The 26,738-nt window shown below is 43.1% G+C and overlaps 1 protein-coding gene across 1 annotated transcript; it reads right to left on the bottom strand.

The window, feature by feature from the left end:
- Positions 1–2,753: 2,753 nt before the first annotated feature.
- LOC134215895 (uncharacterized) lies at positions 2,754–26,727 on the bottom strand. Its single transcript, XM_062694987.1, has 2 exons — positions 26,433–26,727; positions 2,754–3,668 (listed from the first exon to the last, which is right to left on the bottom strand). Exons 1-2 carry the CDS (start codon positions 26,501–26,503, stop codon positions 3,290–3,292), a joined length of 450 nt encoding a protein of 149 aa, XP_062550971.1. The 5' UTR covers positions 26,504–26,727; the 3' UTR covers positions 2,754–3,289.
- Positions 26,728–26,738: the final 11 nt, after the last annotated feature.

The following is a 26,738-nucleotide window of genomic DNA, read 5'->3' as shown; positions in this document are numbered from 1 at the left end:
GTTGCGTTCCGCGTCCGTCGAAAAAGTGACTAATTCGCTATCATGCAAGCGCTTTCGTTCTGCAAGAGCATGTAACGTTAGCGATGTGGTCATCGCTGTTAATCGTTCGATGTATATTTTCAGTTGGAGGTTCGTATGCAGTACAGCTATATTGCTCTTAGAACTCGTATGCAGCTGAGCAGTTTTTATTGACAATGTTTTCAAAACTATGGGGCCCTCCTTAGCCGTGCGGTAAGATGCGCGGCTACAAAGCAAGACCATGCTGAGGGTGGCTGGGTTCGATTCCCGGTGCCGGTCTAGACAATTTTCGGATTGGAAATTGCCTCGACTTTCCTGGGCATAAAAGTATCATCGTGTTAGCCTCATGATATACAAATGCAAAAATGGTACCTTGGCTTAGAAACCTCGCAGTTAATAACTGTGGAAGTGCTTAATGATGAACACTAAGCTGCGGGGCGGCAATGTCCCAGTGTGGGAATGTAATGCCAATGAAGATGAAGAAGTTTTCAAAACTATCATTAAAATGTTTCATATTAATATTTTTCATTTTAATTTTTAAGTACTATTAAAAACGAACTTTTATTCACCCTGTCTCATACACATACTACATTCCTCATCGTAATCGACGAGATTCTGGTAGATGCGATTGGCCGTGAACCAAACCGCGGGCTGTTATGGCAGCCTATAACCATGGAGCACCTAAACGACTTCGAATTGGCTGATAACGTAATCTCAACGACCTTGCCGAGCGCTCCTCTTCGGCAGGTTTAGTCATCAACGTCAACAAAACCAAATCGTTGGATGTAGACACGGTGACTCCTTCCAGTTTCACAGTAGCCGGGCAACCAGTGGAGAATGTTGAAAGCTTCCTTGGTAGCTAAATGGTGTCAGACGGCGGCACCAAGATCGACATAGGCGCCGGATCAAGAATGCAAGCTGCCTATGCGAGTTTAAGAAATATCTGAAAAAACAGGCAGATAAGTGAACGTACCAAAATACGAATTTTCAACTCTCATGTAAAATCTGTGCTGTTATACGCTAGCGAAACATGGTGTGTATCAGTGGAGAACACTCAACGGCTGCAGGGCATGTGTTCATTAACAGATGCCTGCGGTATATAACTCGGGCCTGGTGGCCTCACAACTGGATCTCAAACAACGATCTCCATCGTCGTCACCAGAGGCCGATAGCAACAGGATCAGAAGTGGAACTTGATCGGCCACACTCTACGTACCTCTACGATTGGAACCCAGCGGGACATCGTAGCAGAGGCACCCCCAGAGGCTCATGGCGGCGAAGCCTCAATGAAGAAATAAAAGATTTCGACCGAAATCTAACCTGGCAACAGGTTAAAGCGATAGCCGGGCAACGCTCAGGATAGAGATCTTTCAAGTCGGCCTTTTGCACCACCGAAGGTGTAAAGGATCCATAAGTATGTAAGTAAAGTAAGGGACAGTAAGCCACGTCAAGAGTGACGACTCCGACGGAAGTGGTGACTTCCACTCCAACGGCTTCGATGAATTTGAGCTTGAAGTCCGGCAGCAGGCGATGTTACTTCGCAAGGCGATTGCCACTACTCCCCCTCTGGAGCTTGTTCGATCGAACCTCATCAGCCTAAAACCCGGAATTGTTGCACTTACCTCGGGCTTCACGTGGGTTTTGGCGATGAAAGCCGCGTCAATCTTCTTCTCCTGAAGGAAATCGCTGAGCTCGATGATTTTGCTCTTAAGTGAGCAAGCGTTCCAATTGACCAGACCCACCCTAGCAGCCATGGAGTCCTCGCAGCAATACTTGTGGACCTCGAGGAACTCCACGACGGATTGATGATGGTCCTTGTTTGCCGGCATTACTTTCACGCCCTCGCTGCAGAGCCGAAAAGTACATTTCAGCCCATTAGCGATCAGCTGGCGAATTTTTTGGGCGCAAATCCGGTGGATCGCCCGACACAAACACGGGCGAGCACTTCTCCTTCCGCTCCAGTTGCACCTGCGGTAGCTGCGATTGCTGCTTCTTCCTTTTTTTTCGGCGGATTGCCGGCGTCATCAAGTGGCAACGGAGAGAACACGTTGCTCTGCAAAAGCTGCTTGGAGGTGTTACCCGCACCTCCAAGAGCAGTGCGCTTAGGCACTTTTCCAGCGACTGAATCGGTCACCAAGTCTCCCATGACGGGTCCGGGAGAAAATAACGCTAACGCGACGAATCGAAAACGTAAACAGCGAACAAACGAGAAAAAACACTTGGAAAAAATGCGCGAGCAAAAAAAACACGTCCGTACGTGCTGCTGTCTCGAACTGGAATGAGATTATTTTGGTCTGCGCACGGTTATTTATGCCCATTAGAAGCAAGGTCCGATAGCGATAGGCAAACAATATCACAATCGTCAGACATACGTTCAGATACGCTCGCAATCGTCGGACGTAAGAAGCAGTTAGCAGACATACTTTCACGTGTATACATTCCATACATTCATCTTTTGCATAGTACTGGGGAGGCTGTGCAATCGTTTTCGATTTCAAGTATGAAAATGTTTCATTTCTCGCGTAGAGAATTTGAAACCTGCGATAAATTGTACCGCCTGCCACTATTTCTACAATCATGTACTGATACAAATCATATATTTACGCTCCTTGGAAGTCTCCAAGTTTTGATACCGGACCCAGCCGTGGTCTGATTTGTTGTTGCAAATCTTACCACCACGGACGGAAGGGGCCCATTCTAATACACATGTAATGAAACAAACAATAGCTTTTCCAGAATTTGCTTTTTATTTGGCATTGTTTTGGCATTTTGCATATGCATTAGTATCACATCAATTTATTTTTTTTTCGCTATAGTTTCATTCGAATTTGTTAATTTCTTCTCTAGAATGTTTTTCTTCTATCTTCTCCTATTTATGACTACTTACTTTTTTTCATCATTTTTCATAATTCGCGAGTTCTATAATATATGACAGGTGGCCCAATACTTCAGCGCATAGTTCAGATCCAGTTTTACGATTATTATAGTTGTCTTTTCCATTTTTTTTTTGATAATTTACTTGTAATCCGAATGTTGTCATGGACACATTTTTAGACAAATTTCCGCTTTCTGCTTTGTACTAATCTCCTTGGCCTCCTTCGACTATTTTGATTATTTGATATACATATGGCTACCATTGCACATTGGTTCTATTTTCTACAACAATAATTTAATTTCCTACAGAGCCTATAAATCAAGTTTTTCATGTTAAAATCAGTCTACATGCATTCACTTGGGATATCCCGAAACAAATTTAACTTTCTGACGCCCCTTACTCCGACTCACTGCTGTAGTAGTCAAACATCTTGTACAGCGATGGAAAAACGCCAATTGGTTGCTGCTGCTGGGGTCCTTCCAGTGCCAGACCCAGTCCGAACGGGTGGTGGTTCATCGATAGACGCGGAGGGCACAGCCGGTGGTCGCAGATTCCGTTCTTGCAGCCGACGCACTGGCCACCGCAGCACATCAGACCGCTGGCGCACTTGCCGGACATGATGATTCCGGCGGTGTTTTCACCGCACTTGTCGCCCACTCCCTTCAGGCAGGAAAGCTTACCGCAAGGATTCAGCTCGGCACCGTGCACACACTCGCCGGTGTTTTGGACGGCCGGGCCCGAGTACAGCTTGCAGCGGATCTCCAGGACGTTGGTGCTGTGGGTGAGAAAAGGAAGGAGAACGGAATTCAGAAACACGAATGTGTGTACGTAAAGAGGGGTTCGTTGTGTTTCGAAGCGTTGAGGTCACTGAGGTGAAATTTATGCTCGCATGGTAATGCGAATGTGATGATGCGAGACACGCGTCATATCGCTTCATTCGCTAGCGTAGAAATTACCGACGGCATTTCCCGTGTTATCAAGGCGTAACTTTGTAATTGGGTACCTTGTAAATATTTGTTCGATTTAAGCTCAGCTTATATGTATGTCCAAAGTTTATTTCAGGAACGTCTTGAAAAGTATTCAATATAGCTCGTGCTCTCTATATAGCCATGTTTTCATAGTAGTAAGCTAGTTCACACAGTTAGATCAGATCAGAGAGCATATCACCAATCATATGGATATCGAAGATTTTTTAAACCTACACCACGGGCCACGGGGGCATCAGTAGTGGGTCCGAATAAACGATCGAACTCGAACAATCATCACGATGAGATAGATTGACATCACATTGAGCAACATCCTGCATTGAACGGAACAAGCGCGCTTGCGGTGGGAAAGAGTTAGGAAGGATCGATTCGTTGTTCGGCTGAGGATCTAACGCTCAATCAATCGCAGCCAAGAAGGCGAATGCACAAACGGTCGAATTCATTCAGGAGGGCTTTGTTTGCAATACTGATTTTGGCCACGTGCATCGTTCAGCGAACAAGTTAATAAGATCAGAGAGCTGGAGCCAGGTCCACGACCGGGCAGCGGTGAGGCGTCGCTCATCTCCGACGCGTGTAAGGAGCAGGGTTGCCATTATGCCAGATATATCTTGAACTGCCAGCCTTTTGGCACCAAAAAGAGAAAAAACCATCCACAATGCCAGACTTGTCAAATTTTAGACAGATTTTTGGTTACTCTTCTTCGATGTTGTCTTCTTATCATTGCAGCGATTTCCGGCAGTTTGCCATAGATTTTATGGTTTAAGCTGATGGGTTCATCTTGCACCAGAAGCAATAATCATGGTTGGAACTTTTAATTTAGTTGAGTTATTAACAAAAGAGTTGGCACGGCAAATGCTGGGTAAAGCGTACCATTGGTACTTCGCGTACCTGAAGGAATAAAATAGACCCCATCTCGCGGTCCTTAGCCTCTTACCCAGCAACTCCTATCCCTACCTCCCCGCGGTGCTGGCCGGGATACGAGCAACCTTAGGGAAGATCGGGTAACCAACCCCGGTGGGAACTATGGTCGTATGCTGACAGGGAAGGGGGGTTTGCTCCTCTCCGGAGGTGCAAATCTTATTGAGCGTCTGTTCTCCATGTCAGGATCGGCTCACAACAGCGTCTGTTCTCCATGTTAGGGGCGGCTGATCATCGTCCGAGTGCCAGCGAGGGACTCTAAGTGAAACTGTGCACCATGGCCCACCGGAAATAAGGAGGAATGGTCCTCCGGAAATTTAGGGGGTTTGGTGTCAGGCCCTGCAAGCCAGCCTTTAAAAAATCATAAGCAACGAACAATCAACAAGAGAGTACGGACCGGAACCATCGGCGAAGACCACTGCGACGAAAAGGGACTAGCGATTGGAAACTCGGTTCGTGGAACTGCAAATCTCTCAACTTCATCGGGAGCACACGCATACTCGCCGATGTGCTCAAGGACCGTGGATTCGGCATCGTAGCGCTGCAGGAGGTTTGTTGGTTGATCCCTTCAATGGTGCGAACGTTTAGAGGTAATCATACCATCTACCAGAGCTGCGGCAGCACACACGAGCTGGGAACAGCTTTCATAGTGATGGGCGACATGCAAAGGCGCGTGATCGGGTGGTGGCCGATCAACGAGAGAATGTGCAGGTTGAGGATCAAAGGCCGGTTCTTCAACTTCAGCATAATCAACGTCCATAGCCCACACTCCGGAAGCACTGATGATCATAAGGACGCATTCTACGCGCAGCTGGAACGTGAGTACGACAGCTGCCCAAGCCACGACGTCAAAATCATCATAGGAGATTTGAACGCTCAGGTTGGCCAAGAGGAGGAGTTTAGACCGACTATTGGAAAGTTCAGCGCTCACCGGCTGACGAACGAAAACGGCCTACGACTAATTGATTTCGCCGCCTCCAAGAATATGGCCATTCGCAGCACCTACTTCCAACACAGCCTCCCGTATCGGTACACCTGGAGATCGCCACTGCAGACAGAATCACAAATCGACCACGTTCTGATTGATGGACGGCACTTCTCCGACATTATCGACGTCAGGGCTTATCGTGGCGCTAACATCGACTCTGACCACTATCTGGTGATGGTTAAACTGCGCCCAAAACTATCCGTCATCAACAATGTTCGGTACCGACGACCGCCGCGGTACGACCTAGAGCGACTGAAGCAACCTGATGTCGCCACTGCATACGCGCAGCATCTCGAGGCAGCGTTGCCGGAAGAGGGTGAGCTCGATGGGGCCCCTCTTGAGGACTGCTGGAATCCAGTCAAAGCAGCCATTAACGACGCAGCGGAGAACAACGTCGGGTATATGGGTCGAAGTCGACGGAACGATTGGTTCGACGAAGAGTGCAGACAGATTCTGGAGGAGAAGGACGCAGCGCGGGCGGTCGCGCTGCAGCAAGGTACCCGGCAGAACGTGGAACGTTATAGACGGAAGCGGAGACAGCAGACCCGCCTTTTTCAGGAGAAGAAACGCCGCCTGGAAGAAGCGGAGTGCGAGGAGATGGAACAGCTGTGCCGTTCTCAAGATACACGCAAGTTCTATCAGAAGCTCAACGCATCCCGCAAAGGCTTCGTGCCGCGAGCCGAAATGTGCCGGGATAAGGATGGGAACATCTTGACGGACGAACGTGTGGTGATCGAAAGGTGGAAGCAGCACTACGAGGAACATCTGAATGGCGCTGAGAGTACAGGCAATGAAAGTCAAGGCAGCGGAGGAGATGACTACGTCAGTTCAGCGGACGATGGAAGCCAACCAGCCCCCACCTTGAGGGAAGTTAAGGATGCCATTCAACAGCTAAAGACCAATAAAGCAGCTGGTAAGGATGGTATCGGAGCTGAGCTCATCAAGATGGGCCCGGAAAAGCTGGCCACTTGCCTGCACAAACTGATAGTCAGAATCTGGGAAAACGAACAGCTACCGGAGGAGTGGAAGGAAGGGGTTATATGCCCCATCTACAAGAAAGGTGACAAACTTTCGAGCGATCACCATCCTTAATGCCGCCTACAAAGTGATATCCCAGATCATCTTCCGTCGTCTGTCACCATTAGTGAACGAGTTCGTGGGAAGTTATCAAGCCGGCTTCGTTGACGGCCGCTCGACAACGGACCAGATCTTTACTGTACGGCAAATCCTTCAAAAATGCCGTGAATACCAGGTCCCAACGCACCATCTGTTCGTTGATTTCAAGGCGGCATACGACAGTATAGACCGCGTAGAGCTATGGAAAATTATGGACGAGAACAGCTTCCCTGGAAAGCTTACCAGACTGATCAAAGCAACGGTGGATGGTGTGCAAAACTGTGTGAAGATCTCGGGCGAACACTCCAGTTGGTTCGAATCGCGCCGGGGACTAAGACAAGGTGATGGACTTTCGTGCCTGATGTTCAACATTGCGCTAGAAGGTGTCATGCGGAGAGCCGGGTGTAACAGCCGGGGAACGATTTTCAACAGATCCAGTCAATTTATTTGCTTCGCGGATGACATGGACATTGTCGGCCGAACATTTGCAAAGGTGGCAGAACTGTACACCCGCCTGAAACGTGAAGCAACAAAAGTTGGACTGGTGGTGAATGCGTCAAAGACAAAGTACATGCTTGTGGGTGGAACCGAGCGCGACAGGGTCCGCCTGGGAAGCAGTGTTACGATAGACGGGGATACCTTCGAGGTGGTCGAGGAATTCGTCTACCTCGGATCCTTGCTAACGGCTGACAACAACGTTAGTCGTGAAATACGAAGGCGCATCATCTGTGGAAGTCGGGCCTACTACGGGCTCCAGAAGAAACTGCGGTCGAAAAAGATTCGCCACCGCACCAAATGTGTCATGTACAAGACGTTAATAAGACCGGTAGTCCTCTACGGACATGAAACATGGACAATGCTCGAGGAGGACTTGCAAGCACTCGGAGTATTTGAGAGACGGGTGCTTAGGACCATCTTTGGCGGTGTACAAGAAGACGGTGTGTGGCGGCGAAGAATGAACCATGAGCTCGCCCAGCTCTACGGCGAACCCAGTATCCAGAAGGTAGCTAAAGCCGGAAGGGTACGATGGGCAGGGCATGTTGCAAGAATGCCGGACAGCAACCCTGCAAAGATGGTGTTCGCTTCCGATCCGGCAGGTACGAGACGACGTGGAGCGCAGCGAGCGAGATGGGCAGACCAGGTGCAGAACGACTTGGCGAGCGTGGGGCGTATTCGAGGATGGAGAGATGCGGCCTCGAACCGTGTATTGTGGCGTCAAATTGTTGATTCAGTGTTATCTGTATAGATGTAGACTAAATAAATGAAAATGAAACAAAAGAGTTATTAAAAAATCGAGTTACGCCCTTATGATCCTAAGCGCGAGAAGTGTGCTGCTCGGGATGCTACAGAAAAACCAGTTACACAAGGTGCACAAGCAAATCAAAAATGACCGCAGCTCCAACTCGCTTCCAAAAACTCGCTTTTGAATCCATTTCAATCTTTGGTAATCAAAGTGAAGGTGTGGTTTCCGCGAATGTTCCGGACGGCAGTTTAGCCATGCTGGTTCCCAGATATCGGTTTTGAAGGAACAAATATTCCAAGGGCAATATGTTTAGTTTCGAGTTCTGGTAATGCTGTAAGTGTTCTCTAATAATAATCTCAATAGAATGTAATCATTATCTATTTCCATGGTAATCCGGTGTCCTGGAAGATTCAACTACCGGAGGTCCTTCGGAAGATTGGAGGCATCCGTAAAAGTGGACAGTTCATAAAACTAATCCGTCCATGAAAAACGAATGATTGATGCGGTCCATTCTTATGAACCTGTATGGCCACCGTCCTCCGGAAGATCCGGAACCTCCGTAGATGTGGTGAACTCGTGATACTTATATTAGAAGAGTGAAATTCAAATGCTCATATCCTTTCATTATCGTACTCTGAGTAACAAATGATTATCTGAACCTCTTTTAATGGACTTGTTAAGCTCCAAAAGATCAATCCGCTGTTGTTATGGACAATTCATAAACATTATGATGGCACTATTTTTTTGTTACAAAAATTCAATTATTAATTATGCTGATCAACATTCTTTTTGGATCTTTTTAATCTGAATACTTTTAAGCTTGAGCTTCTCACGTTTATTAATCGATCAAATTAAAAATGGTTCAAATGTCATTTAGAGTTACTTAGAAATTCAAATTAAAAGCGAACCCCGTTGCTTTGAATGAAGTCAAATAATTATTAATATTATTTGTAGAACTTTTTGAACTTCCAGAGGTGAGATTTCATTCAATTCAATCTGAACTCTAAGAATCTCATTTTTACGGATGAGTAATTATTTCTACGGTGGAAGAATAAATTTTGAAAAACATAGAACAAAAGCAAAAAGATGGTCAGAACAGATAAATTTTTAAGATAGGTAATTAGATCATATTAAGATGAAGCATGCCAGACTTTACCTAAAAAGTAGTGACAACCCTGGTTGGGTGGAGAGATCGACGTCGGTGTGGCTATACCGGCGAGTTCCACCCCAAGTAACAATTTCCATGCTTCTTGGATTTATCTAATTCTTATTGCGCTCTTATTGCTATCAATAAACCTCCCATAAATCTGCTGAAAAAAGCTTCAAACGTCAAATGCCTATTGACCATATGAACAGATCTATGGTAGTGATGAAGAGCGTAATAAATCCAATTTTCAACGCTCGAATAAAGCTACAATTTTTGGTCATAATGTGGTCAAATGAATTACCCCCATAAGAATGTTTGTATTGGGAAGAGTTTATGACGGCGTTTTATAAAAGCAAAATTTTTCTGATCAAATTCTATGATGGCCATATTGAAATCGGAAAAACATTTCGCAGTCAGTGAAATATATCACTGAAATGCATGATTTAACGAAATTTTAACCGCTTATCATACTTTTTCCGATAAATAATTTTATTAATTAATAGTTTGGGCAAAAATACTAATCGATTTAGTGGACATCCTAGATGTTGTGGTAATCAATATTTTCGATTTATTTCCCTGAACTACGTTATATGGCCGGCGCATGGTGTTCAACCTTATTTTTTCACAACATTTGACCATAAAATCGGAAGCGCACTTCTTTTCAATGGTACTGAATCGAAAAAACAACCTGAAATAAAATATAATATTTTGTTGTCATCATCATAATTTTCATCAACAATCCATTTTGTTATTATTTTTCTGCAAAGATTTGTTTCACTTTTTTTTAAAGCAACATTTTGACAGCTGCCGCAGCCAAATTCCCTTTTTTGCGGGTGGTTTAAAAAGGGTTTCTAAATGCTCTTATAATATGTTTATAGTGGTTTATAGAGGGCCACTTGGGCCACTTGGCAATATCTTACTCTTATAGTGGTCATCAGAAGGTTGCCGTGTATTACTCGGTTTTATTGTTAGATCTTATAAATTGATCTTGAAAACCAATCTTAGAGCGGAATAAAACTTAAAATGTTACTTGACGTATCGGGCGGAAGAGCTTGATCCACGCAGGCAATAGAGGAAAAAAGTGTAGCGTTTTGGCGTGGAATGACAGACAGCGGATCGCAGTAGTGTTAGAGGTCCCAAAAAGTACCACACCACCCCCCGGGGCCAAAAACCCTTTTGGGTATTCCCTCATATTTACCGTGTTTGAGTAGTCCGTAACAAAACAAATGTAATGGTAGAAGAAATAGTGGGTTCTGAAAGAACCACCCTAATTGATTTTGTTCGGGTACATGTGTATACCGCGTTAAATCTGTATTGAGCACCAAAAGAGATTAAAATTATGGAAATTAAATCAGTTGAATTTGTACCACAGAAGAGAACACCTTTTGATTGTTCGTTGGTATCACGGTATTTCCTTATTACAATTCTGTAGACAGAATTTATACCAATCGTGCGTGATAAGGTCAGTGTCATTTCTGTGTTCGCAAGGCAAAGAGGCCAATTTAATGATTTTGGTGTTACCGGGTTGTGATGAGTGATCACGACGGGAAGTTGGAAGAGATTTCCAAAGAAGTAGCTGAGCACGTGATTGACGAGATAGATTCAGGCAAGGGCAGTAGTCGGTCTTTTGGCCTGTCAAAGAATTTATTTTCTGGAGATGAATTCGAAAAGGTTATTGAAACATCGGATCGTGAGTTGTTCGAACAATCAAACGCACAAGATCCGCGATATAAACAGCGTTTGAGTTGTACAAGTGATTCAATGGAGAACGACGCGGTCAAGCTTCTAATCGATGCGATCAGAAATCTTTCTGTAGAAAATGTGCGTCGGTTCGATATTCGTGATATTAAGGACATTGTAGTGCCATTCGACCCTGACGTGCCCACGACGCCAACGGCAGAACAATGGATCGAATCAATAGAAAAGGTTGATGCATTGTACAGAGGAGATGGCTCGTGGATGCTGCAATGTGGCATAGTTAACCTGGAAGGGGCAGCTAAACTTTGGTTTGCTGATGCAAATGTTAAAACTTGGTCAGAATGCAAGACCAGACTCGTGCTAGATTTCCCAACTTCGGTAGATGTGGTGAGCATACATCAAGCTATGATGAATCGAAAGAAACTGGCTGGTGAAAGTTTAGAGACGTACCTTTACAGTCACGTTGCGCTGGGAAGAAAGGGGAAGCTTCCTGATCAAGCCACGATAAAGTATATAGTGTCAGTCCTCGATGGTCGGTATGGCACGATCGCTCAGGCTGAAACGTTACCCGAACTACTAAAGCAGTTAAAATGGTTATCCGAAGTCAACCAACTAAAACCGATGGAGACGCCACGTGGATCTTCGTCAAAACCAGTGACCAGAGGGGAAACTGTATCAAGAGTAAAATGCTATCGATGTAGTGGAGTGGGTCATGTAGCAGCCATGTGTAGTAGGAAGAACTCACACCTATCGGCGAATATCGAATGTTTTCGCTCGAGGTCATTTTGCTAAAAATTGCACCAAGCCTTCAGTGAGGAAACTGACCCCTAGAGTGAAGCAGGAAATACGCCAAAGAAGCAACTACGTCAAAAATGTCAAAATAGGCGATCATAGTGTTGATGCTTTATACGATGGCGGCTCCGCGGTGACCACAATAAAGGAAAGCTGCAGTGGTATTTTGAACAATCTCAAAGGTTGCAGCATGGAACTAGTAGGATTTTGTGGAAATAAAGTGCAAGTGCATGAGCATAGTTTCGAGCGAGTTGAAGTGGATGGGCTGAATTTGGAAATGACTATGCTGGTAGTGCCAAACAAAGTGCAGGCAGGCATTCAGTGATTATTGGTCGGGATATTCTTGATCGGGACGATATTCGGTTTATCAAGGAAAAGGGAAGCGTAAGAATAGAAAAAAATCCCGAAGAGCGATCCAGTACGGGCACTGTAATATCCGAACCATCGGTGGAGACGGGTGGTACTTAACCGAATATGAATAGTATTCGGGCGTACGAGCCGATAACAGCTAGTGAGATAAATGTGAATGGTGGTGAGAATGAGCGCAAGATAATACTGAGTGTAATCGAGCGCTATCGGCAACGTTTTGCGAAGAACTATAAGGAGATGGGCACTGCTAAAAATTGCGAAATGCAAATTGAGTTGGTGAATGAAAAACCGATCTACACTAAGCAGTACTCGCTGGAGTATGCCCGTGAAAAAATAGTGGAAGATACGGTAGAAGATTTACTCGTTGCGGGGATTATTCAACACTGGCGGAGACAGAGGTGGGGCACCACACGATGCAATCACACTATTGTTCTCATAGGCTATTGTTCTTGCGCCAAGTGGTGCCCCACCAAATAACAATAGCAGGCGACGCCAGTGTTATTCAACCATCGAAGTCGCCGTACAACAGTCCGACAGTACTTGTGAAGAAAAAGAATGGTGAATGGCGCATGGTCGTGGACTATCGAGCCGTAAATGCGAAAATGGTTAAAGATAAATGGCCAATGCCTGTTATTGAAGATTGTCTAAATCGACTGGTAGGAGGGCGGCTGTTTGTAGCGGTTGATTTGTTCCGCGGGTATCATCAGATTCCATTATCGATAAACAGCCGCAAATACACGGCGTTTTCTACACCAGTGGGCCACTACGAGTATCGGAAGATGCCGTTTGGGTTGTCCAATGGCAGCGCAGTTTTCCAGCGTATGATCGATGCAGTAATTGCACCACTTCGACGACAAGGATTTGTAGCATACTTAGATGATGTTACATTTGGAGCAGCGAATATCGATGAAGTGATGTACAAGTTTGAGCTTCTGTTAAATGCATTATCGGAGAATGGGCTGACAGTGAATCTGCAATTTCTGAAAAGGCAAGTGAACTTTTTAGGCCAAGAAATCAGTGAAGGTGAAATAAAACCAGGGCTCGAGAAAATTTGTGCGATCAAAGACTTTCCAGTTCCAACTAATGTGCGGAATGTTCGTGACTTCCTGGGTTTAGCGAACTACTTCAGACGCTTCGTGAGAGAGTTCAGTATCATAGCCGAACCACTTACAAGACTCACTAAAAAGGACGCTGAGTTCCAATGGGACGTTGGCCAGCAATTAGCTTTTGATAAACTCAAAGTGGTATTGATCAGCCGACCATTGATAGTGATGTATGACTCGGAGAGAGCAATCGAACTGCATACAGATGCTTGTTCTCACGGTTTGTCGGGCACACTATTACAGAGAATGGACTATGGCTTACACCCAATTAGTTACTTCAGTCATAAAAGATCACCAACGGAGCAACAGAAGTATAGCTACGAGTTGGAAGCGTTGGCCATAGTAGAGTCGGCCTAACGTTTTCGAAAGTATGTGTTGAGCCGCCACGTGATAATTGTGACTGATTGTGAGGCTGTCAAGAAAACTATCGCGAAGAAGCAAATATTACCAGTGGTCGGAAGGTGGAAGCTAAAGTTGTTGGAGTTGGTTCATCGAAAAGGAGAGAAAATGAAGTATGCTGACTGTTTGAGCCGGAATCCAGTCGAAGAGTTTCTGCGACAAGAATCCGAGCCTGCGATGGCGAGTGTGATGCAGATTAGTATTGGAGACGATGAGTGGTTAAAGTTATTACAACGTGAAGATGAACACTTATATGAACTAATGACGGTTTTATCGGTATCCCCGGTTGATAACCGCGGAAGACAAAATACACAAGGAGTATGCGCTGCAAGGTGAAGGTGTAATGCGACGATGTAGTGATGGACTAGAGTGGGTGGTATCGTCACGTGCCCGCTGGAGAATCGCACGTAGCTACCACGATAAATTATTTAGGCCATAAAGGTGTGGACAAAGTGTTCGAGGCGATTCGCAGAAAGTTCTGGTTTCGCAGAATTAAGAACTATTTGAAACGATACGTTGATTCTTTTGTCTACTGTGCATACGTGAAGTCGAAGAGTGGGACGAAAGAAGGATTTTTACATCTCATAGAGAAAGTGCCTGTCCCATTCGACACTGTCCATTTGGACCATCTCGGTCCATTTGTTCGATCCTCTCTGCAAAACGAACATATAATAGTGGTAGTGGACGGATTTACGAAGTATGTGATACTGAGAGCGGTGCATAATACAAAGACTAAACCAGTAGTGCAAATGTTGGGTGATGTGTTCGCAACTTTTGGCAAACCTAGGCGAATAATTACCGATCGTGGAACCGCGTACACATCGAAAGAGTTTGAGCAATTTTGCTTGAATATGGGCATTGTACACGTGAAGGTGGCAGTTGGTTCTCTTAGTGCTAACGGACAGGTGGAGCGTGAAAATCGGAACGTGCTGCATTCAGTAAGGTGTATGGTGAAAGATAATGACAGAAGCTGGGATAAACAACTACGAATGATTCAGTGGGGGTTGAATACTATGGTGAACGACTCGACGAAGGTTTCCCCACATTCGTTACTGTTCAGTTTCAATCCACGCGACATCATGCAAAATCAGCTACTGACTTTTCGTCGGAAACAACACCGGGACAGTCCGATGTTTTGCGCCAAGCCGTAAGTGCAAGGATCCAGCAAGAGCAACAACGATAGAAAGTGCACTTCGATAAGCGTCGTCGGTGACTTAGTGTTGGTGGAAAACGACGTACAAGCTACTGGTCAGAGCAAGAAACTGGAGCCGCGCTACAAAGGCCTGTTCATCATTCAGAAGGCAGTCGGCAACGATCGTTATCTCATTGCCGATGTTCCAGGGATAAGACATAGCCAGAAACGTACATCGACAATTTTTGCGGCAGAGAGGATGAAACCGTGGGCTGTAAATGCAGCTCTTGAATCCAGTGACGATGAAGATAGCCGAGACGACGTAAACAATACCGGTGATGGCTCTGATTGATTATCGCCGGGACGGAATAATAGCTGTTGTGTCCGTTGTAATGGTAGAAGAAATAGTGGGAACAAAATTGATTTTGTTCGGGTACATGTGTATACCGCGTTAAATCTGTATTGAGCACCAAAAGAGATTAAAATTATGGAAATTAAATCAGTTGAGGGCCCTCCTTAGCCGTGCGGTAAGACGCGCGGCTACAAAGCAAGACCATGCTGAGGGTGGCTGGGTTCGATTCCCGGTGCCGGTCTAGGCAATTTTCGGATTGGAAATTGTCTCGACTTCCCTGGGCATAAAAGTATCATCGTGCTAGCCTAATGATATACGAATGCAAAAATGGTAACCTGGCTTAGAAACCTCGCAGTTAATAACTGTGCTGCCCATGATTTCATAGTTGACGTAACAACCAGCACCATCGATGTTGGGAAAACGCATTTTTATTAATTTTACCCGAATCATCATATCAATCAACAAAATACATGAACTAATCTGTCTAAATGGACAATATTATTAGTTATTTTAAGGCCGCGGGGAATTAATTATTATTCCTTTGATTGAAGTGGTCAAAATATGCATACGACAGTTTATGCGATCAAACAAACGTTTTGTGAAATGTACATGGCGTAAAAACCAGGCTACTACGTGTGGTTATATAGCGCTAAAGAATAATTGTAGTTAGTTCCAACGATTTATTGATTGAAGAAGGGAAATCTTTTGAAAAGTTCGAGTTTCCGGGAAAGGTTTTTCGGATAGCTCTTTCCGTGAAAATTAAAATTATGTGGTAAAGATAAAATTATGTGTGGAAGAGTTCGTGTTGCAAAGAATTTAATCAGTACCGTACGGGGATTTTTGCACTATTACAGCATTAGAATGATTCTGTAACAAGTGTGCAAGCAGTTACCGTTTTCATGTATTGGCCAAAGCCCTCGTTCCAACCATATTTTAGGCAAACCGAGTAGACGAGGATTAGAAGTAAATCAATCGTGATTAGATTGCAAAATGAGATATGGGCCTGATTTATATGTAGGATATAAAAGCACAAAATATCATACGACAATATCCAAATTTGCTCTGAAATATCATGAGGTTATCAGTTAATGGTATTTAGAAGAAGTGATTAATATCTCGAGCTATTAGTTTGTTTTATGTTTTATGAAGCTCTGCACCATATTATGTTGAAAATATGGGAAGACGAAGAAATGCCTGCTAGCTGGTTGGACGGCCTCATTTGCCCTCTCTTTAAAAAAGGGCACAGACTGGAGTGCGCCAATTACCGAGGAATAACCCTCCTTAATTCGGCGTACAAAATTATGTCCCGTATTCTGTTCAACAGATTGAGACCGCTTGAAGAGTCCTTCGTCGGCGAATACCAAGCAGGTTTTCGTGAGGGCCGATCAACGACGGATCAAATGTTTACCCTGAGACAAATCCTTGATAAATTTCGGGAGTACAACTTGCAGACACATCATCTGTTTATTGATTTCAAGGCGGCGTACGATTCAGTGAAACGGAATGAATTATGGCAAATTATGCTTGAACATGGTTTTCCGGCGAAACTGATACGGCTGATTCGTATAACGTTGGACGGATCGAAATCAAGTGTAAGGGTTGCGGATGAAATATCGACGTCATTTGTTACCTTAGATGGATTAAAGCAGGGTGATGCACTCTCGAACCTACTGTTCAATATAGCGCTCGAGGGAGCGATTAGGAGAGCTGGTGTGCAAAGAAGCGGTACCATTATCACAAAATCGCATATGCTCCTGGGATTTGCGGACGATATCGATATTATCGGAATTGATCGCCGTGCCGTGGAAGAGGCTTTTGCGCCTTTTAAGAGGGAGACAGCGAGGATTGGACTCACGATCAATACCAGCAAAATGAAGTACATGGTCGCTGGCAATCAACGTGGGTTCATTAGTGGTGGTGGTAGCGAAATAGTGCTGGATGGTGAAAAATTTGAAGTGGTAGAAGAATTTGTGTATCTTGGAACATTAGTGACGTGCGATAATGATGTTACCCGCGAGGTGAAAAGGCGTATTGCAGCTGCAAATATGGCTTATTACGGACTTCGTAACCAGCTTAAGTCCCGTAGTCTGACGAAACGAAAACAAAACTCGCGCTGTATACTACTCTGATTCTTCCGGTGGCTTTATACGGCCATGAGACATGGACGTTAAAGGAGGCTGATCGGAGAGCTCTCGGAGTGTTTGAGCGTAAGGTACTGCGGACAATACTCGGCGGTAAACAGGAGAACGGTATCTGGCGGCGTCGCATGAATCACGAATTGTACCAGGTGTATAAAGGGCTGGATATTATTAAGCTTATACAACACGGCAGACTACGGTGGGCTGGTCACGTTGTTCGTATGCCGGAAGAACGTCAAGCGAAGATAATATTTAGTAGAGAACCCGGAAGAGGCCGCAGGCTTCGTGGAAGGCCGCGTACATGATGGCTTTTTGCAGTTGAAGAGGACCTGAGGACGCTCAATGTTCAGGGCTACTGGAAGCGATTGGCCCAGGATCGAGTCCAGTGGAGAAGGATATTCCATTCGGCGTAGGTTCATCGAAGAGCTGTAGCCCATCAAGTAAAGTCAAGTAAAAGTATTAGTTTGTTTTTATCCATAACACATTTTGATATTTAAATAACAATTCTGTGCATTTTTTTTTTGTTGATATTTTTGCCTGCTCTTTTGAATCTTACATCAAAATCCATATAATGTTTTATAATTCACTAAGAACACTAAGCTGCGAGGCGGCTCTGTCCCAGTGTGGGGATGTAATGCCAATAAGAAGAAGAAGAAAAAGAAATCAGTTGAATTTGTACCACAGAAGAGAACACCTCGTCTTTTGATTGTTCGTTGGTATCACGGTATTTCGCTATTACACAAGTTAAGGCGACAAAAGTGTCAACATAGATAGAAAGCAGCATGAGCATGAGCATGAGCATGATGACCGTACACTTCGTAGTTGCTACTCCGTGATTGATCAGAGCAATCGAAATTGCACAAGGAACCAGTGGGTGGGGCATGGGATTTGCTTTCCAACCTCAATGTGCACATTTCGAGGGCTCTAGAAATGAAATGATCAATAACGGCGCCGGCCACGTCCTCACGGTCTATCGGGGATGGGAAGGAATATTAGTGTGTGACAATCGTTGTTTCTAGAGACCGTGTATACCTCTGCATCTCCACGATTGTCACAGGAAGGATTTTTGCGAGTAGGGATGGGTAGGGAAAACAGTTACATAGGTCTGGATTCACTTTGGTATGTGATACGATCTATGCAACTCCACACCTATATAAACACTATCTAATACAATATACCCCCGCTGGTCCGATAAATGTATGGCCGGACTATCGAGGTTCCTCTCGTTAATCCGACCGTCAAATCCATACAAAAAAAAAACAAAACAAAATCACAGCAAAAATCTGAAAACTGACAGTATAATGTGTTCAAACAAGTGTTGATACTTTTTAATCCGGAAAATTCCGAATCAGCGAGATCCGGACTAACGAGTCGTCGGATTAGCGAGGTCCGGACAAACGGGGGGATACTGTATATACACACACGCCTATCATTGAATAAGAAATCCTAACATTAATGCCTTTTTTGATAAATAATAACAATGATAACAAAAAATGTCTGCTTGCTTTTCGAGGACTCCGACGGGCTATGTTATTTTGGTGCTACTATAAAACCGTAAATTTGCGTCATTGCATTTCTATCAGTAACTCACTCATACATCAGTCCTCGATTTCTAGTATACAAGCCATTATATATTCATCAGTACATAGGAAAAAAAAAATCTCTGGCATGCTACGGGCTGGATTTTTTAGTTCAATTTTGGTAGTCATTCTTGGCGTCATAGAATTTATTCGGCTTACTTACTATTCAAAGGTAAATTTTCAAGTTCTCCAAGACTATACATTGCTTTTAAGATGGAGCAGATTGTGGATGGAAGTGGAAATCGTTTCTGGTTAATGAAGATTCCTGGAGATGGGGATTGCCTTTTCGGCTCAATCGTTCATCAGGTTTATGGAATATCCCCCAAACATCATCTATTCAAGTCGTACAGTCAGCAGGCACGTTTAGCTGCTGTTGTGGAGATTCGGAATAATCTACCGTATTACTACGATCAGCTAGCTTTCCATGCTGCAGACGAGTTTGTGGAGTATTGCCCTATCGACGATAAAGTGGACATGTTTCTAAACAAGCTGGAGATTAGCGGATTCTGGGGAGGTGAAGAGTCAATTTCAGCCCTCGCTACTGTTTACCAAGTGATAATTATTGTTCATCAAGAGGGTTCTAAACTCGAGTTCCGACCTGCATATTCCGAAGTAGTTGACCTTCCCCGCCATAATATTTACTATCGAGGTTTCGCTTTGCAAGAAAACAGCCGTCCGGATTGCCTTATAGAATCAGCGAAGACTCATTATGACAGTGTGATGTGTATTCGGGAAGCAGGATCCCGGTTGGACACTGGTGGAGGTACAATTCAAGAGATACCGAGCTTCAGCTATCCAGTACAGGTATTTTTCTTCTTTTGTTCAATTTGTTTAAATATCATCTCTTGAAAAGAAAAACTTGCCTGCAATATTCTCAACATATAAATCATGGTATGAAAACGTATACTCGATTTTTTGTAGTACGGAAAAGTAGTAAGACGAGAGTACACTCTATATTCAGAACTATTAGCCTACCGTATATTTATTATTTCATATTCTACTCTGTTTCTCACAAATCAATTTGATATATAGGTTTAATAGTGAAAATTGTTTGAATAATCTTAATAATAAAAGTTGCATCGAGGTCGCTATGACGTGTTTTTTTATAGGGAACAATTGATCTGATTTTCTTCTTGTGTAACCGTTAATGTATGGATTTGTAGAATTGCTTATGGATTTCACTACCGGTTCATATAAAAAAATGTGTTCAGGCGCTGTAAAGTGTATTTTAATTAGTCAAGAATTAAATGAGCGTCTTAGCATAGTGATGCTTTCCTGTATCGTAAAAATATGTAGCAATAAAAAGACCGGTATTATCGGTATTACTTTCTTCAATTCACTTTCACATAAAATAAATTTAATTTCTTAACAAATAGAAGTAGAAATCACTTACCAAAAAAAATGATTCCGGATTACACAAGTTTATTGAAGTGACATGTCAAGCATTGAAATGTAAAAATCATGCAGCGATGTTAAACGCTTCAGCACTAACTTATTTAAACTTATTTGGAAAACAAAAGTTTTTTATTTATCGAATAAATGTAAGATTATTATATCATTGATGATTAAATTAGAATTACATACTAGTCGTACGAATATTTGAATTTTTTTTTTTCATATTTAAAATGCATGAATGACGATGAAGTGATGAAATAAGCTAGGTTTCTATTTTTCGTTTAGCGACCGTCGATCTTTCAAGAGCCAAAAGCGAAAGTATCATCTGTTCATAAAACTTTAACGAAAAGGAATATAATTCATTTAGACAGTTATTAAAAAGTGCCATCACAGTATTCCTGAAACATGTTTCTGCTTTCTTGAATGACACCTGAAATAGGATTCACTTTCTTGAGTGTGGCCAGTCTAAGGTCACAAAACATCGTTGAACTTTCATGAGCCACAATTGAAAGAGGTATCTATCCGTAAGAATATTGCGTTATGGATCAGAATTTGCTAAGGAAATTGTAAAATATGCTAGCATGGTAACTCCGAAAGATCTTTTATGTCGCACGATTTGATGCCTTGATTGTGACCTATACATGGTCACATAACATCAAAGACGTCGACTCATGGAGACAGATGTTGTAGTGTTTTTTAAAACTATATATGTTTTATATTATCTGTATAACATTATAATAAGTGTCAACATAGATAGAAAGGTAGAAAAAATCAAAATTTTCCACATTTTGATGGAACATCTAACATTTCGGCAAGGCAAAACGCCCTAGTGAAACTAACCCACAATGTATTACGCGTCTCCACGCACGGTCCATACCAGAATGCTGATTCGCCGACGCGTGGTACTTTGTTCCCTTAGAGCCGCCCGTTTTTTTTTTAAATGCGAATATTGCCAATATGATTTAGATTTTCTAAAATTTTAAGATGGCATCGGCTAGCTATATTGTTTAACTGTTGTATGACGTAACAATACCCATGAAAATCGTTACAGCTTAGACATTAGAGCAGTCTTTGCTTAGGTGCGGCTGCTATATAACGAAAAAAGTGCAAGTGGCGGAGTCAATATAAAACATCTTAACATCTTCCATGTTTTTTTTTTTCACTTGTTACTGAAACAAACATAGAACATAGTTATAACTCCTGATCTAGCCAATAAAATCTGGCTGTCAGGTTTGTTTTTATTTAATTTATACATTTGTTATACTTATCGTGGTAATACTACAGATGCTTCTGGATTGAAAAAAAAAATAGAAAATATTTTACTTGCTTCTGGGTGATAAAACAAACTGATGAAACTGATATTACTACGTCGGTATAATTTGTGCGCCATTTGCTTCTTGTTGAATTGGAGGCATGGATTTCAAAAATACTTCAAAAATTGAAATTAAAATCAAAAATGTTGTTGCTGATGGTCACATCCATTCGCCATATGCATCGCATAACATTACATCGATTGCCATAATTTTTAAAATCTATCAAAAACATTTTGAAACGCCAATTATTGGGTTCAATTAACTTTTTCTTTAGTACCTACATCATGATACATCGTGGCAGTGTTAAGAAATATGCTAATAACATTTTAAAAAAGTTAATTACTATTCAAGATTTTTGATGAACATGAACAAGAACAGACATCTTCATTTTACTATCACTTGATTGGTGATTGGTGGAGTCATCGAAAGTGCCGGGATTTCGGCAAATGTTCCCATGCCAGCGCGCAAAGCGGCCTACGAGTTCCCAGTCAGCGTTGGTAACGACAAGGTTACCAGTTCGGTAAGTCAAACGTGCTCCAAGTTTATTTCGACGATTGCTTCCCAATCCAGTCGTCGTCCGATTTTCGCGGTGTGAACGACGGATGGTTATCCCAGCAGCTCATGCAACTCGTGGTCCATTCGCCTCCTCCACGTACCGTCTCGTGTCCGTAGAGGACTACCGGTCTAATGAGCGTTTTGTAGATTGTCAGTTTGATACGGCGGCGAACTCTATTCGATCGGTCTTGCGGAGTCCAAAGTACGTACGATTTCCAGCCACTATGCGTCTCCGAATTTCTCTGCTGGTATCATTTTCGGTAGTCACCAGTGAGCCCAAGTACACAAATTCTTCTACCACCTCGATTTCGTCACCACCAATGCAAACTCGCGGTGGATGACTCACATTGTCTTCTCTTGAACCTCTTCCTATCATGTACTTCGTCTTCGACGTGTTGATAAATAGTCCGATCCGCTTAGCTTCCCTCTTCAGTCTGATGTAGGCCTCTTCCATCTTCTCAAAGCTACGTGCCATAATATCTATGTCGTCGGTGAAGCAAATAGCTGGACTGACTTTGAAAATTGTACCACTCGTGCTAATCCCTGCTCTTCGTATTACCCCTTCCAAATTGATGTTGAATAGCAGACACGAAAGACCATCACCTTGCCGTAGCTCTCTGTGCGTTTCGAAGGGACTCGAGAATGCCCCTGAAACTCAAAGTACGCACATCACCCGATCCATCGTCGCTTTGATCAACCGTGTCAGTTTTTCCGGAAATCCGTGTTCGTGCATTAGATGCCATAGCTTGTCCCGATCGATTGTATCATATGCGACTTTGAAGTCGATGAATATATTATGTGTGGGCACGTTGTATTCACGGCATTTCTGCAGTACTTGGCGAATGGCGAACACCTGGTCCGTGGTGGAGCGTTCGCCCATAAAACCCGCCTGGTACTGCCCCACGACGGCATAAAATTTGGGAGAGTACCTTGTAGCCGGCGTTCAACAATGTGATTGCGTGGTAGTTGCTACAATCCTGTTTGTCGATTTGGTTCTCCATTTCTTGATTAGATGATCTCCATGTGGCCTTGTGAATATTTTTTGCGGGGAAAGAAGGTGCTTCGGACTACCATTCCGTGGGAGGCTGCGGGGTTTATGCATCGTTGGCCATTATCATTCGATACGGTGTGCAGACTATCTGGTCCGATGACCGGTCTGTACATTTCCTCCCTTCCTACCTGAGCGTTCATGTCACCGATGACGATTTTGACGTCCCGCAGTGGGCATCCATCGTATGTCTGCTCCAGCTGTGCGTAGAACGCTTCTTTCTCGTCGCCGGGTCTTCCTTAATGTGGGCAGTGCATGATGATGATGCTATAGTTGAAGAAACGGCCTTTTATCCTCAGCTTGCACATCCTTGCGTTGATCAGCTGCCGCCCAATCACACGTTGGCGCATCTTACCCAGCACTATGAAGCCGGTTACCAGCTCGTTGGTGGTGCCACAGCTTTGGTAGAAGGTAGCCGCTGGATGACCGCTTTTCCACACTTTATGTCCTGTCCAACAAATCTCCTGCAGCGCCACGACGTCGCAGTTGCGGGGATGTAATTCATCGTAGATTATCCTGTCGCAACCTGCAAAACCTAGCGACTAGTTCCATGTTCCAAGCTTCCAATCATGATCCTTTATTCGTCGCCTAGGTATTTGCCGAATAACGTAAACGTACACTATTTCAGGTTCTTCAAAACGTCCTGGAGTTCAGAACATGTTATCTACCCTATTAACCAAGTCCTGAACGATGAACGCGTGCATCGGTAAACATTCAATCAGGTCCGTTGAGCCAATAAGATTGCACTCATTACTTTTACTTACTCCAAAATGTCGAGGAGTTCAGAACATATGATGTACCCGATCAACCAAGTAATGAAAGATGTATCCATGCATCGCTAAAAAGTTCTATTGAGCCGAAAGAATTGCATTAATTTCTTTTATAAGCTACTATAGGCCTTTTCGGTTCTCCAAAACGTCTTGGAGCTTAGAACATATGATCTATCCGCCCAGTCCTGAACGAGGTATCGGTGCATTTCAGAACAACCTAGCAAGTTCATTGTGCCGATAGAATTACACTCATTACTTTTACAAGCAACTACAGGCCTTTAATGCTTCGTCCTGAAATTTATAACATGTGATCAAACCGATCAATCAAAGTCATGAAAGATTTATCCGTGCATTGTAAAACATTCCAGCATTGAGCCGATAGGATTTCGCTCATTTGTTTCACAAGCTTCAGTGGATTATTCTTGAATCAATGTTCCAAGACTCAATGTCATCTCGTGGAAGCATATTTCTCTATATTAAAATTATTTTCTCGGTTACTCTGTCTTTCTTAGTTGTGCGGTACCTTGAACATCTCGTATTAAAGAAAATTTAGTTTACATGATACGAATATGCTTTTTGAACCAGATCGGGTATATGACGATTATGATGATATGGATATGATATGAAGACTTGGTTGATCTAGAAGAAACCGTGGGCTGGACTCGAGAATGTTTTGGAGTATCTTGAACATCTCGTATTCAAGACAATTGGATTTACATGATGCGCATTTTCTTATTGAACCGGATTGAGTATGTACCGACGATGAGAACATTCCAAAAGCCTTGCTTTATCTGATAGATAACGTGGGCTGAACTCGAGAACGTTTTGGAGAACCATGAACATATCGTATTCCTGAGAATTGATCACTGGCTTGATTTTCAAGATGACTAAACCTCATAGAGTGTTCAAAATTATCACACAAAGCGTTATAGGACTCAAATATTTCAGATTCATTTGCATGCTCTCAGAAACGAAATCTTCCCAAGGTCTTGGTTGATCTGGTAGATCAGGTGGAGTAACGTTTTGGAGTACATTGACCATCTGAATACGAGAAATTTGAAAAATTGGGTTTACATGGTGCGCATATGCTTATTGAACCGGATTGGGTATATACTGACGATGAGGATATTCTAAAACTAAACGTTTATGGCTTGAAAAACTTATTTTTACTTTGTCTCCAGTAAGACCAGCGAGCAGCGACGTAATATTGCCAATCCGGAGATGGCGAGTTCGATTCCCGGTCCGGTTTTGGGTGGGAAACATTCTCGATACCCTGGGTATAGTGTGTCCATTGTACATTTCCACACAAGATACATAGCCACGCAATGGCGAGCATAGACAATCTTTCAATTAATAACTGGCAAAATGCTTTTGGAATACCGCCAACGGGGGTGTCATTGGGCCAAAATGTGGTATGCTCCAAATAAATGTTACAAAGCTCTAGTAGTTAACATTGGAATCAAGTTTTAATTAGTTTGGTACAAGCTTGAACAATGAATTTATCACTGTGTGGGGAAAAATAATAAATGAGGGAAATTCTTCAAAGTTATATGTTGTTTAAAATAGGCCCATTCTCATCCCTCACAGTGGGTGACATTGGGCCAAGTACAATAAAGTTCAACGGTGACGATGCAACGATTCAATCGTTCATTAAAAATAATTGCCTACATTACGGCTCTTACCAACTATGTATGGCAAATCAACCAAATGCTTGGCCCAATCTCACCCCTTTTCAGCGTGCATTGCTCGTTGCTACGAAAAACCAGAACCGCTAGATAAATATTCATAAAATTCGATAAAACAACAACAGATTATCGTAACATGATAACCAGGTATCCATCGATCTAAAAACTAGTTATGTAATAGATTGGTGGGGCATTACTGACACTATTTTAATACGGGTTCATTCGTTCAATAGTTTTACATTCAAATTCCAAGCATTATGGTACAAGCACAAGTAGTTCTTGGAATTTGTTTTGTGATTTCCTAGACGTGAATTTTAATATAATTTCGAACCGTTTGAAGTTTTCATCAAAATTCGTAACAGTTTCGGAGATATTAGAAGTTGAAACATTTTTCGTTTTTGGCCCAATCTTACCCCCTAGGCCCAATGTCACCCCGAACGAACGAAGTTCCAGTTGGATTGTTGGAATGTAGATCCATTATAGATAAAATGGATGATTTTTTTTCCTAATTTTATTGGAAGTTAATTTTACTGCCAGTCTCCGTTGAGATAGTTTTTAAGGTTGATAAAGTCTATCAATATGCTTATCAATCCATATACAATCGCATATGGATTATATAACATGATATATCGCATTAGGCTGTTAGTTCACGATCAGTTTCCATATTTTTCAAACTTATAACAGTAGAATGCTCTAAGTTATGCACTTCTAAAAACGTAATTAATCAGAAATTGGTTTTATTTTGGAAACTTATCAACTTTCAAACACGTCCATGGTTCACCAAAACAATCAAATAAATTTGTGATACTAACGGTTGAGCGAAGCTCCAGTAGATGTATCCAGTGAGCAGAACCGAAAGCAGTAGCACAGGACCGGCAGACATCTTCGTAGTCCGTATCTTTTCGTGGCACCACTTATCAAACTGGAACAAATCCGATGGACACCAAATTCACAGCCACGGATGATGAGTAGATGCACCTGGTACGGAGTCTCGAAAAAAACTAAAGAACCACAGCCAAGGCCACTTAAAATCTAAACTATGGCCTGTATAAGTCACTTCATTTGATTAGAATAGTTAATGGAAAGTAAACGCGAACCGACTGCCGATCGAAGACCAA

This window comes from Armigeres subalbatus, chromosome 1 (assembly GCF_024139115.2).
Source record: "Armigeres subalbatus isolate Guangzhou_Male chromosome 1, GZ_Asu_2, whole genome shotgun sequence".
Lineage (NCBI taxonomy): Eukaryota > Metazoa > Arthropoda > Insecta > Diptera > Culicidae > Armigeres > Armigeres subalbatus.
The sequence above is the reverse complement of the archived record's forward strand: the minus strand, read 5'-3'. Positions and strand labels throughout refer to the sequence as shown.

Coding starts and splice junctions, on each gene's coding strand:
- LOC134215895 (XM_062694987.1), bottom strand. CDS start 26,503: ATGTCTGCCGGTCCTGTGCTACTGCTTTCGGTTCTGCTCACTGGATAC. Junction 3,669..26,432: donor TACTGGAGCTTCGCTCAACC/GTTAGTATCACA, acceptor TCTCACCCACAG/CACCAACGTCCTGGAGATCC.